At 37.0% G+C, this 15,000-nt stretch overlaps 2 protein-coding genes across 13 annotated transcripts in view; one reads left to right on the top strand and one right to left on the bottom strand.

Moving 5' to 3' along the window:
• Positions 1–6,219, bottom strand: part of LOC144974745 (dedicator of cytokinesis protein 3-like) — a 147,461-nt gene extending 141,242 nt beyond the window's left edge. For 5 of the 12 annotated variants that reach the window (XM_078917967.1, XM_078917958.1, XM_078917961.1 and 2 more), the window contains exon 1: positions 5,999–6,219. In XM_078917967.1, the coding sequence (XP_078774093.1) occupies positions 5,999–6,050 (52 nt within the window). In that variant the 5' untranslated portion in view covers positions 6,051–6,219. The remainder of the gene's footprint in view (positions 1–5,998) is intronic. The other 7 variants (XM_078917956.1, XM_078917964.1, XM_078917960.1 and 4 more) reach the window with 2 other exon arrangements.
• The window catches only part of LOC144974752 (uncharacterized), a 357,750-nt gene that overhangs the window by 263,042 nt on the left and 79,708 nt on the right, over positions 1–15,000 (top strand). The window lies entirely within an intron of this gene.

Raw genomic sequence — 15,000 nt, 5'->3', positions numbered from 1 at the left:
GAATAATAATAATAATACTATGACCTGTTGAATGAGTGGAATTGCGATATATAATTGTGTATTTATAATTATCTAATAATTCTTCATCATTCACACACACACACACACACACACACACACACACACACACATTCTAAACACACACTGATTTTCCTAACTTACTTCGTCTTCCCGTGTGTGTCTATTCATACACCTTGACTTTAAAAAAACTGTTAGGTGAGATTAGCCGCTCGTTAGAAAGAAGAAGCACGCACGGCGCTGTCAATCTCAACGGGGCCATTACTCTTGTTGTCCCCAATACAGCCTGAGGCGATGTAAACTCTACTTAACTTTAAGACGAATTACCGGCCTTTCCTGTGTACCTATTACCCGATACATGCTGTAAAGTAACCCCAGTCGACATGTCTAGTACTACGAAAAATTCGTAGAATTACGAATTTTTGGCTCCAGCTACAGAGCTGCATTCGCTTCTATGACTCAATAAATCTTGTTGAAAAGGAAAATTCTGTTCCTTAGATCCGATAATCAGAACTTTGGAGCATTTGTGGATCATGGTGATGGCAAATTATTGATTTGTAAAGCTATTTAAAGTGACTTTTTATTTTTATTTTCCCTTGGAAACTACGATCTATTAAAATTTCAGATTGAAAGCTCTGCCCTAATAGAGTCATTCGGGTTCGCGTTTACAGTCGAAATTTTATTTATTTTTCTGGCACTTCCACTGTCCAACGGGCAGTGTTGAATTTCACAGACGGTACCAACATTGACAAAGACCTGCAACACATTATAACTCTCTCTCTCTCTCTCTCTCTCTCTCTCTCTCTCTCTCTCTCTCTCTCTCTCTCTCTCTCTCTCTCTCTCTCTCTCTCTCCTTATAACAAGGAACGAAATGGACGTCACTCAGCTCTTTGTTATTGTTTTTAGACAACCATTTTAATTATTAGTTCTCACTAAATTATATCAATCAGATTATAAACGTTTACGGTTATGCAGTTTTGTATGTTGGTATGTTATATCAAGCTGGCGGGTGTTGCGAGTATTTTACCTAAACGCAAAGCATCAATAACACACACACACGCACGCGCGCGCACACACACACACACACACACACACACACACACATTGGCACCAAAGGAAAACAAACATAATACCTCATTCTTTCTTTTTTTTTTTCACATTCACACAAACCTACACATTCCTACACTGGGCTGTAAACTGAGTGCATTCATTTTCCTCCAGGTGTGTGTCCTGTCTCCGGTCCGTTTGGCCATCCATTTAACCTCTCAGTCAGTCTCTTGTATTATCATAACAAAGTGAGGACAACTCACTCATTTTAGTTGCCGAACCGTACAGGAATCGAACGCGAACGTTTTATCTTGGAATTAAAATTTCTTTCAGTTTCCCACCACTTGACAAATCGGCTGGCCCTCAGGCTTGTGCGTATTTTATCACAACGAGTTGCGTGGAATTGCATCGTAAAATGGGACAACCCACAGCTTTCTTGAAATCATGCAGACCAGCCAAATTGTCGGCGCATCAGATTTTGCGTGGAATTGCATCGTAAAATGGGACAACCCACAGCTTTCTTGAAATCATGCAGACCAGCCAAATTGTCGGCGCATCAGATTTTGATCAGAGCTAAACAACCATTAGATTTTTGACCAATCAAAACGCGGGATTTGTGACACACCTTCAGGTCCACTTTGGACGTAATATCATAAATAGTTGGATGTTTACAAACAATAGAATGAAGGACGTTGACATTACTCTGCTCATTGTTGTTTAGTTTTTGTTTGGTTGTGGGGGGGGGGGGGTAGGACCGCATGTTGTATGACTACTACTACTACTACTACTACTACTACTACTACTACTACTACTACTACTACTACGACTACTACTTTTAAATAGCTCAATATCTACTATACTACTACTACTACTACTACTACTACTACTACTACTACTACTACTACTACTACTACTACTACTACTACCACTACTACTACTACTACTACTACTTCTTCTTCTTCTTCTTCTTCTTCTTCTTCTTCTTCTGCTTCTTCCTATTATTTCTCACTAAATTCTCTCAATAAGACTATAAACGTCAAAACTTACACATCGTTTTCTGCGTAAATGTAGAATTGATCAGGCCTGTAGAACTAGTGAGTATTTTACTTAAATGCATAACATTGTTTGTAATACCGTGAAGTTTAGCACTAATTGCCATCCATTGCTTACTTTCAGACATCTGTCTGAGGGGCGGGGCGTGCTTTTGTTCCCTTCCACTGGGTATCTGCACTCGAGTACGGTTTCCTCGACCTCTCTCGAACCTCTCTCGGTACATGCAAACAAAAAAAGTTCCCAGGAAACATAGTTGGAGGAAACCGTGTTCAAAGATTAATAAGGACAAAAATTTGGACATTCGAATGAGTTCGAGTTTTGTGTGTTGGTATGTTATATCTGGCTTGCGGATGCATTTTATGTTTAACGCATAGCACCAATAAACGTTGAGGAATCCACGCAATTGTGTGTATGTATGTATGTATGTATGTATGTATGTATGTATGTATGTATGTATGTATGTATGTATGTATGTATGTATGTATGTATGTATGTGTATGTGTATGTGTGTGTGTTAAGTCTACATATTCAGGTTTTCCAACCAAGTATTAATTACATGATTTGTTGCTGTCCAACGATTGGATATTTCTCAACAAATGTAGACATGCTGCTTTGTTTATGAAAGTTGTAAATATATCCATGTGTCAAGCTGTACAATATGACCAATCGTGATATTAGATATTTCAAAAGCTGTGAACACGTTTCACTATGTGGGTGTATCCTGTGGCCCTCCTGTTTATCAACTTTCAATGGAATGGAACTCCACCCTGATCCTGCTCAACTGTAGCCATCGTTAACTTATAGCCTGACACCATAGCCATCGTTAACTTATAGCCTGACACCATAGCCATCGTTAACTTATGCCTGACACCATAGCAATTGTTAACTTATAGCCTGACACCGCAGCCATCGTTAACTTATAGCCTGACACCATAGCCATCGTTAACGTATAGCCTGACACCGTAGCCATCGTTAACTTATAGCCTGACACCATAGCCATCGTTAACGTATAGCCTGACACCATAGCCATCGTTAACTTATAGCCTGACACCATAGCCATCATTAACGTATAGCCTGACACCATAGCCATCGTTAACTTATAGCCTGACACTGTAGCCATTGTTAACTTATAGCCTGACACTAAAACCCACTAAGACCCATAATCATTTTTAGGCATCATTTGTTGGTCAGTGTCAGGCCATAAGTTTACGAAGGCCACACTGACACAGACCAAAAAAATGACGTCAAAAGACAAGTCTTTGGCCACAAAAGAAAACAAATCGTGAGTTGTATTCAAAAGTTCAACCAATGGAATCAATTGTTTCCCTGAGCTCTACTAACGACATCTCACTAGACGGTGGAAAAACCTAAAAAATGACTTCAAACTGTAAGTCTTGAGCTTTTATATAGTGCAATAACCACTAAACATGCTCAAAGCCCTTTACAAGGGGTCCCTGACCAACAGCAACACATAACAAGTAGAATGAGAATGATACCTGTTTGGCGATATTCCATTTTTTTTCAGAAAGATAAAACGCTATGAAAGGCGGGTACTCCTTTTACATCTCAGTACGTTGAGAGAATGTGAGTAAAGAGCCTTTTCCAAGGACTCAACTATGCGCAGAGCGAGGCTCGAACCCAGGACCTTCTGATCCAAAAGCGAGTATCATGCCATAAGACAGCATAGCCGCACAAAAAGGAGACTGAGTTATCTGTTTACAACTACATGAAACTGTGATAAAGTACAACTCCGTCTGTATTACAACTTTGATGGGCTGCATCTTCATCATAATTGGGAAATTTCTGTAGAACTGGAGAGGGGTCCCAAAAGCTCAGTTGGTAGAGCACTCGCTTCACTTGCAAAGGGACCGAGATCAATCCCGGGTGTAGTCGAGATTTTTTCTGACCCCCCCCCCCCCTCCCATGTGTCCACCCAACATTGACTGGGTAACTGGGTCTGTTAGATCTGGTGGAAAGTACTTTGTGATAGATTAGCATCCTATCCAGAGCAAGCAATTGCTATTGTCCGTTTCACGCTACAGAGACTGAGATAAACTTCTGCATTATGGACCAAATGGCTCAGAAGGACTACTACAGAGTAGGAGACAATTTTTTCTTCCTATTTTTTTTTTACTTATAAAATTGAGCTTTTATAAACTTGAGCTTTTATACAGCGAAATATCCACTAAACATGCTCAAAGCACTTTACAAGGGGTCCCTGGCCAACAGCAACACTTAACATGTAGGATGTGACATGATGCCTGTTAGGCGATATTGCAATTTTTTCTGACAGAGACAACAATGTTAACACCAGGGTACTCATTTTACACCTGAGTACGGTGAGAGAATGTGAGTAAAGAGCCTTTTCAAAGGACTCAACTATGCGCCGAGCAAGGCTCGAACCCTGGACCTTCCGATCCGAAAGCGAGTGTCATACTACTAGACCACATAGCCACACATATAGTCTATAATCTGTACATTCATTGTTCCTAACATGATTCCCAAGCCAAACTTTTAATATAAAAAGGTTGTGCTTTCACAATCTATATAAAAAAATAGCCAACAAACCCAAATTGACAGCAATCAGTAACAAATTAATGCTGGCCAGCCATCACAATTGATTTCATTCTTGGATGTACGACATTAGTTTGTTGTATTCTTTTCTCCACAAGGTTTTTAAGACCAAGCTACACAATTATGGCTAGGTTGACCAGGGACACACAAAATACAACCGACAAAACCGACTCATCCCGAAATCCCAAATCTTTCCCCTCATCTTTTGAATATAATGATTTACCAATTGAGTTCTCAAGGACCAATCAACAGACTTTTTGATTTCCAATCAAATAAAAAACATGGTCTATAAAAAAAATAGGTCTGTGATAACGATAATCACCAGACAGATGATGGAAGAAATTATGATTCAAAGGATATTCGCTTTCACCATTAAAGAGTTACTCAATTTTTTAAAACTCAAGAACTGTATCCAGAACTATAAATGAAAAGCCTAAAAAATAAAACTGATAGAAAATTTGTTGCATAAGGGACTTCGTGGCTCAGCGGTACAGTCTTTGCTTCGTACCCGAAAGATATCGAGTTCGATCACCCGCCACTGCACTGTGTGGCCTTGAGCAAGTCACCTCACCTTAGCTCAATTTGCGGCGCTGGCACTGCCCTGTGGCTGATGCCTGGGTTATTCCAGTCTTCCCTTGAAATAGACCCTAGAGACAAATTTCCCCTATGGGATGAATAAAGGGAATTTTATGTTGTTTTTTTTAAATTTATTTAATACTAATATACAAATTATTATAATTACTAGCTTGGGTAGATCAAGGGGCGATGAAGAGTGTCAAACGCGATAACTTCTATATAAGAATGATATTCTCATCATTTGTTCAAAAATCTCTGATTTTCAGGAGGTTTCAAATGTTTAGTTTGGGGTGAGGGAGTGGGGCTATCTTTTAACTTTATCTCCCCCCCCCCCCCCCCCATAAATTACCCCTCTATTGATGTGTATCACAAATACAAAAGTAAGGACTAAAGAAGGAAGGCAATTTTTCAATCTTAATCTTCAAATGGCTTGTATTTGCAAAAGGCCCCATGGGCCCATCACTGCAAATGTTCAGTTACTCCACAGTCCAACCAAAACGGGGAACAGATTGACGAGCAAATGCATTCATCGTCCAAGTGCCACAGTTATTAGTTTCATTCTAAAGGGTTATACGGACATCTGTAGATGATAAGAATGAGTATGGACAAGAAAAGAAGGCATTGCCGCTGTTAATCCCCTCCCTCTCCGTAATCAGCATCAACAAGTAAGTAGGTTGGATTACGGTAAAGACGGACTGGTAATTGATTATGATTAGTAAACAATACCTACCGACACCGTACTTTCGTGAGGACGGGGAAGGTTTCCACACTTGATTTGTCATCTTCGCATCCAAATATATATGAAATATTGAAACCTATTCAGCGCTGAAAAGAGTCCATTTGAGTAGCACAATAGAGAATAATTTTTAGCACCATCTACTGAATGAAGGCGTTCAGTAGTATTGTTGACATAATTCTGTTTCTTGTTTCACTTCCTTGATAAAGGGAAACACCACTTCCTGCATACAAAGTTCAAAGGTTGTATTATTAGACCTCCTGCCCCGAGGGCCCGAGGGCTTCCCCTTTCTTACTTGTTTACGTTTATTCTTGGAATTAGATACTATGTTTTGTTTGACATCAGCTCTTTGGTTCGCTATCTCAAAGCTATCTTCAATCAACAGGGATAGCGCTCTGGGTATAGAAATGGGCAACGCGCAAAAACACTGGAAAGGGGGGGGGGGGGGGGGGGGGGGGGGGGGGGGGAGGAGGAGGAGGAGGAAGGCAAATTGAAAAAGAAATCCGTGAAAATAATTTGTTGTTGAAAACTTAAGTAGTCCTTCAGTGCGGCCATGTGATCTTGTGGTATGACACTCGCCTTCTGACCGGAGGATCTAGGGTTCAGGTCCCTTTCGGAGCGGTGCACAATTAAGTTCTCAGAAAAGACTCTTTACTCACATTCTCTCACCCTACTCGGGTGTGAAATTAGCACCGGGTCGTTAACAGCGTTGTATCTGTCGGAAGAAATTGTAATAACGCCTAAACGACGTCATGCCTCGTCCTTTATGTAGTTCAGTCTTGCTTTTTGGCTAGGGACCCTTTGTAAAGGGCGTTGAGCCAAGGCCTTGGTTGAGCACGTTTAGGGGATATCGCTCTAATATATATATATATATATATATATATATATATATATATATATATATATATATATATATATATATATATATATGTGTGTGTGTGTGTGTGTGTGTGTGTATGTGTGTGTGTATTGGATGAATAAACCATGTTCAAAATGACTTTCCTAACGGCGTGTCATCAAAGAGCCCAATCGCTTGTTCAAATCCTGCGGGCTGTGACCGCTGCATCACAGCGACACCTGTTTATATTTTTTTAAGCTGTAGCTTTTACATAGAGCAATATCAAATTAATGTGCGCAACACGCTTTATAGGGGATCTAAAGTCAACAGCAACATGAAGCCTATAAGGCTGTGTGTGTGTTTTGTTGGGTTGTTTGTTTATTTATGTTTGGGGTTCATTTGTGTATGTGCATGGGTTTTTTTGTTTGTTAGTTTTTTTGGGGGTTTTTTTGTTGGTTTTTTTTTTTTTTTTTTTTTTTTTTTTTTTTTTTTTTTTTTTTTTTTTTTGGGGGGGGGGGGGGGGTGGATTTGGTGTTGTTTTTTGGGGGTGTGTTTTGTTTGTTTCTTTGTTGTTGTTGTATGTTTTGTTTTTTTTTTTTTTTTTTTTTTTTTTTGGGGGGGGGGGGGGGGAGAGCGTCCTCATCGGCCATGTATGCTACTCATTTTATACCCGAGAGTGTGAGTAAAGAGTATTTTCCAAGGACTGAATTTGCGGGACTCGAACCAAGAACCTACCCATCCGAAGACGAGACGACAAAGTCGCACAATCAAGGCAACATCTCCCCATTGCGGCTTTTATTTTCTTTCACATATTATTAATGTATTCAGACATGACCCTTCATATGGTCTAATGGTGAGAGTACCTGGTCAAATGTGAGAGATTCAAATAAAGTGTTGATTCATTGGATGAAACCGTCGTCGTCGTTGTTGTTGTTGTTGTTGGTGGTGGTGGTGGTGGTGATTGTGGTGATGGTGGTTCTGTTGTTGGTGTTGTTATATTAATTACCACATATCATCATCATCATCATCATCATCATCATCATCATCACCACCACCATCATCATCACCACCACCACCACCACCACTATCATCATCATCATCATCATCATCATCATCATCATCATCATCATCACGTATGTGTGTCTCTATGGCTCAATAGATAGAATGCGCTTGGCCAAGGAGTTCACAACATTGCCATCCGGAAATATAACGGACCAACACACAAACTCTGTGTAACCATGAACTTTTATAGTCTGGTTAATACAGTTTAGTGAGAACAACTCACAAACGCGGATGGCAAAAACAATAACAAAGGCCTGAGTGACGTCATCTTCGAACTATCTATAGCAAGATGTCCTGTAAAAAAAATCAAGCGATGTTAAGTTTGGTGAATGGCCGTATTGGTGGCAATGATCGTGGAAAATTCCTGTCTTGTCGTTGTGTCCTTGAGTAAAGCACTTAACACACACACAGACACATTACCTCACTCGACCCGGGTGTGAATAGTATTTGGCTATAGATAGTGGCGGATATTGAAAGAATTTTAGTACAGACGGACATCTAACAGGCGAATGGCACTGTATCAAATCCCAAGTTTAAGAGTTTTTGTCAAGATGAGGGTCATTTGATTAATCGATCGATATTGAAGGACGAGTTTTCTGGCCAAAATTTCAAAGACACCCCCCCCCCCCCACGTCACCCTCCCAAGAGTACGGCAGTTAACTGGTCAATGTGATAAACTCCGGTATCACCAACCTAAAGGCACTGAAGCACAACTCTTGTACAAGGAAGGAATAATTTTGTTTATTGATGATTCCAGGAATTCTGGATGAAACAACTTTGTTGGAGAATGTGTAAAAAAAACAAAAACAAGGTGAGAATATACATATATATAATACTAGGGCCTACATGCACACACGTAGATCTAGGTTTGTCTAACAGGATGCGTCTGTCAAATCGCTGCGGCAGAAGTCAGACTTTGGTGATCAAAGATAATCCCAGTCTTTGCTATATTTATCATTTTTGGTTTCCCCCAAATAAGATAAGGAAACATACCGTTATATATGTAATAATCTTGTTATTGTGTTATCTTGTTATTTGGGTTGCAGGGGGTACATACAATAATGAAGCCTCTTTGTAGTTTTCTTCAAGTTACGTGTAGTTTTTAATGAGGAAGGTGTAATATAGTCGATGGAGTAAATGAGAGAGACTTGATAGGGAGGATGTATGGAGTTGTTCTGAGAGGTTTGGTGGCAAGATATTTCTTGATAATAAGGTGTAGTTTTTGTTGTTGAGAATGAGATGTGTGTAGTTGCCAGTGCCGCTATTTTGGCAGGCAGCGTGGCAGGCTTCTTGAGGCTTGGGACGAATGAAGAGGGAGTGATAGAACAAAACAAGATCTTATTTTGCGTAAGAGATATGCTGAGTTTTTCTCTCGCGCAATGCTCAGGGTCGTGATTGGTTCTAAGGAAGGGGCGACACTGTCAAATAAAGAAACAGAAATAACACACTATTAAATCTTACTATCTAATAGTTTTATTTCAATTAGGATTGCCCCGACGTGAGTCGGGAGGCGAATGACCAATGCATGTTATATAATGGAATAGAAAATGAAGATTGGCACTCAGCCTCAACGTAAGTCGAGTGGCGATACGGCCAATGCATGTTATATAATGGAATAGAAAATGAAGATTGGCACTCAGCCTCAACGTAAGTCGAGTGGCGATACGGCCAATGCATGTTATATAATGGAATAGAAAATGAAGATTGGCACTCAGCCCTCAACGTAAGTCGAGTGGCGATACGGCCAATGCATGTTATATAATGGAATAGAAAATGAAGATTGGCACTCAGCCCTCAACGTAAGTCGAGTGGCGATACGGCCAATGCATGTTATATAATGGAATAGAAAATGAAGATTGGCACTCAGCCTCAACGTAAGTCGAGTGGCGATACGGCCAATGCATGTCATATAATGGAATAGAAAATGAAGATTGGCACTCAGCCCTCAACGTAAGTCGAGTGGCGATACGGCCAAAATTAGTAATATAATGATAATCGAATGTATCAATAAAACATGAATATTTACCAAGTGAGATAATGGCATCGAATATGCCAACATCATTAAGCATAAAAGCATAAGATATAAATCACTACCAACAATCTCAGAAGTTTGGTATAATTCTATGATGCAGTGCATCATCAGGACATTATACAGCTATAACGATTAATGACCAAGAAAATAACTGAGCATACAGCTAGTCAGACAATAGGTACTTATGCCTATATGTGTATCAGGTGACAGGCATATAGATAGTTGAATAGATTATTAGGTAGATTGATATGTAGCCAACTGTAATCTCATACTAAGTAATTGAAAAGGTAAATATATAAAGATGGGTACATATGTGCATAGGCAGACAGATTAGTAAGTATACAGATAGATAGGTCCGTAGGTCGGTCGGTAGATGGATGGATGGATAGATAGATAGATAGATAGATAGATAGATAGATAGATAGATAGATAGATAGATAGATAGATAGATAGATACAGAGAGATATAGATGGATAGATGGAAGGGATGTGACAGTGACAGGATAATTATACCAACAACATTAGAGTAGGCCGATATTATTTACAAATCACCAGTAATAAAGATCGTGTAAGTTTGTAATCGTGATAAACAGATTATTGCTAGCACTCATGTAATCAATTAAATAGACTAAGTATTTTCCTCATGACAGATACAAGTTATACTGGCACGTATTCGATTTACTGTCATTACACAAAGGCATTAACAATCCATGGAAATGATATGAATAAAATAAGAAATCACGATGTCAATAATTAAAACAATAAATGCAACAGCAATAATAATAATAATAATAATAATAATAATAATAATAATAATAATAATAATAATAATAATAATAATAATAATAATAATGCTTATGACAATGTTAATAATAAAAGTTCAACATACCTGTCAAATAAAGAAACAGAAATAACACACTATTAAATCTTACTATCTAATAGTTTTATTTCAATTAGGATTGCCCCCGACGTGAGTCGGGAGGCGAATGACGTTGAAGCGAGGTGCGCCACTGGTTTTATCCTTTCTCCCCACTTAAGTGCGACGGCGCGCAGCATACCGCAAGACGAATAGAAGGAGACCATAACAGAAAGTGCTATTTAAAAAAATACAAGAAGTATGAAACCATCATACTACATAAGTACAGTGAGAGAATGTGAGTAAATAGCCTTTTCAAGGACTCAACTATGCGCCGAGCGAGACTCGAACCAAGGACCGTACGATCCGAAAGGGACTGTCATACCACAAGACCACATCACCACGTGACGTTCTGTTGTTGTCGTAGTTGAAGTAGGAATAGTTGAAGTTCTAGTATGTTTTGTTTGTTTTTAAGGGTTTTATGGCGCTTGCAACACATTTAGGTCATAGCAGGGCCAGTAAAAGGAAGAAAAGTGGATGGATATCTAGTAATGTAAAAACATTCTAGATGTACAATTAAAAGGACGAGAAAAAAGACAAAGGGGCATGGTTCGAACAAGGAACAGATGTAGATTCCAAGAGCACACTACCACTTTACTTAGTTTAAGATCACGTGAACGTCTCACTCAGACACCAGAAAAAGATCTCACTAAGAGAAATACACTCAAATGTTTACAAATCATATGTTTAAAATAATAAAAATAACAGTACATAACAGAAATATGATTTACAAGGAAAAAATATCATCTCCCAAAACTATAACTTTACATTCGACTGTTTTCCTCTCAGCCAAAGACTTCGGCCAGGGTCAGGACAAAACTAAGTAATCTCGTTCCTAGTCAAAGACAGAAAGCTATTGGAAAACAGATACGTAGGGGGGGGGGGGGGTAGAAGACACAGCAAGTACCTCCCTGCCCACTATGGGAGGTCGGGAACCCTACCCAGAAGTGTAGTATGTAGTAGTGAAGGTGGTGGTAAAAAAAATACAAGTCGGGGAGATAAATTAATATTACTTTTTTATTATTCATAAATATAAAATATTCTGTTAGTGAACTGTTTTTTTTTTGTTTGTTGCTTTAGGTCTCTTCCAACACAATTGAGGTTATATGAGAGACCGCTGAAACAAAAAAACAAGCAATCTAACAAAAATAGTACAAATGTCAATCAAAAGCATAACCTAAAGATATCATAAGCTAAATTATAAATAACCAAGAACAAACAGGCAGAGGATTTACAGGAAAAAAAATATCCCCTGTCAAAAATACAATCACAAACCAAAGAAGCAGGATAGGCTAGTAAAGAGAAGAAGAAACGACATCACTATAGGATCGTACACCCATGCGAACATCATAGGTATATGATTCAAGGGTGATGCTCCCATCCAACCACCCGCATTAGTGAACTGTACATAATTGCAAATTGAATATGTTTTGAGAAGTTTGTAAATTGATATATTCAATGCAAGCTTTAATGAGCACGAACAGGAAATCGAAACAAACATAAGATCTGAACAAGTGTGTAAGAAAGGTGCCAGACAAAGCAAGAAAGAAATATACAAGAAAAAAAAAACATCCCAAAAAAATCAGTCTACCTCGACTGGGGATCGAACATCAGACCTTCAGACGTGCTACCATAACACCACAGAGACTACCGATAGTTGGGACAATTAAATGTATGTGGTTTTTTTTTGTGTGATGTAAGCGAGGGTTCACAGCGTAAAGCGCGTACCCCTGTGAAGAATATAGGAATTAAAATTGTCTAAACCATAGGGAGCATCTGTGGTGTTATAGTAGTACATCTGACCGGTAATCAAAAGGTTTGAGGTTCAATCCCCAGTTGAGGTAGACTGATTTTTTGGGATTTTCTTTTCTTGTATTTTTCTTTCTTGCTTTGTCTGGCACCTTTCATACACACTTGTTTAGGTCTTTATCTTACACCAGTGCTTGCTCCTTAGTTTCTTAATTTGATAAAATCAAAATAAGCAGGCTACTGCGTTTCAACGAGACACACAAAAAGATAATATAGTGAAATTACCACTATCACCTGTTTTTATTCATTTTAATTTTTAAATATTCAAAATGTATTATTTCAATTAAAACTCGAAATATTATTGTTTTCCACGATTGTAAAGAATTTATATTGCTTATACCATAAATGCAGTAGAGTTTTATTATATCATATAGTATTGAGAGTAAATAAAAATATTGTAGTTTGGCATTAATTGGAATTCTCACTCCATCTCGGTACTCAGGAAGCGTTTGTCGTATGACAGGAAATTATATTAGCAATATTATAAAATATTTAAAATTATGGAATTCAACAATGTTAGTCAACAGATAAAAATATTTGAAAACGCGCGGAGCTGGTTGTCTTTTTCGACTGAGAAAAATAAACAAAATTAAAATTATTGAATACCTACCTTTCCACACAAAAAAAAGAAATAATATAAAAACAAACAAACCAACAAATAAACCATAAATATAAATATTTACATTCATATTTGTGACAGCATTATAATTCCCAAAAATTATACTTTATATTTTATACTGAAATAATTCCCAAAATGAAATAATTTCCAAAACTTTTAGAACTTAAAAGTTACAGACGATCTGATATCCATAAATGATAAAATAAAATTCATTTTTGTAATGAAATGAAAGAAATCATTTTTTATTTTAAAATACATTATTACATGGTAAATTTCATTCTAGCTTTTTAAAAATGTAATATAGAAAGTGGAGTATTTTCAATTAAGTTGATTAAAATTAAACACCACAGGTCCACACAATAATATTCAACGAAAAAAATATTTTCCGTTAAATAATAGCTAGTCTCTCTATAGTAAAATTCATTTTCAATACAGTATTAATATCCTTGATAATAATATATATCTTTTTTTTGTTTGTTTGTTTGGTTTTTTTTTACCTTTTCTTCAAAAAATTTAATATATTTACAGATTCAAAATCATTATTTCTTGAGTTGAAAACCAGAAGGCATAGACTTCTTTTTAACTTCCTAATACATTTCAATATTACAAGTCACACGAAGAAATACAACAAAAACATTAACTAGTTAATTGCCGTAATCTGGAAAGACATGTATTTAAAATTTTGGCCAGAAAACTCATCCTTCAAAAATCGATCGATTTAAATGACCCTCAACTTGGCAAAAACTCTCAAACTTCGGACTTCGTGTCGTGAAGTCTTCCTTTGTCCCAAGTTTGAAAGTTTTTGTCAAGATGAGAGTAATTTAAATACGAGTAGATTGATATTTGATGAACGAGTTTTCTGGACAAATTTTTTTAACATGTGTCTTTCCAGATCAAAACGTTTATAAAGAAAGATTCTTTAATATAATTTGTAAAATGGAATTCAAATTATTTCAATACATTTGCTTTATTGCTTTTGTCAATAATGAAGACTTTATTATATTGCGCAGCATCAACTTTGTTTTCAAACAATTCAACAATGAATCAACAACAAATTCTTTCCAGAGATTCTCTTATATCATTCAATATTTTTTATGGTTATATGTCATCATAAATGATAAAATTCAATCTTTGTGTTTTTATAAAACAGTGTAAGAAATTCGATAAAAAAAAAGATTACAAGAACGGTAGCTGCCTAATAAAATCTAAAACAAAAAATAATAATCAAATTAAAATTAAAACTAATAAATGGAAAATATCACAATGTTAAGTATGTATATATATTTTTTTACATTATCACAGTTCAATTCAGCATGAACAAGAAAAACAGCCAATTTTAACTCAATTTTCACCTTGAGAAGTAAGAAAACAGGTTTCACTTAAATATCTTATTAAATCATGTATCTTTAATTATCCAAAAAAAAAAGCTGTAATATTTCATGTTTTTATCTTTAATTACTTTTACATGAAAAAGCAGTCTAAATCGCCTAGAAATTAAATCATGAAAATTCAAGACGCTAAAGTAAATGACAAAAATACATTACCTTATACATCACCTATGTTACACTCACAATGGTTAGGTACTGGGTTTGGGACATATTAATTTTAGGAATTTTAGTTTCAACAGTTATCAATAATTATAAAGGTTAATTCCATGATTAAGTAACTGTATTATTCTCTATACTGCATATCTAAACCAGGTGATTGCCGTACTCTGGAAA

The sequence above is a fragment of the Berghia stephanieae genome, chromosome 6 (assembly GCF_034508935.2).
Source record: "Berghia stephanieae isolate SIO BIC M18660-M18661 chromosome 6, UCSD_Bste_1.3, whole genome shotgun sequence".
Classification (NCBI taxonomy): domain Eukaryota; kingdom Metazoa; phylum Mollusca; class Gastropoda; order Nudibranchia; family Aeolidiidae; genus Berghia; species Berghia stephanieae.
This window is presented reverse-complemented; position numbering and strand designations above follow the sequence as displayed.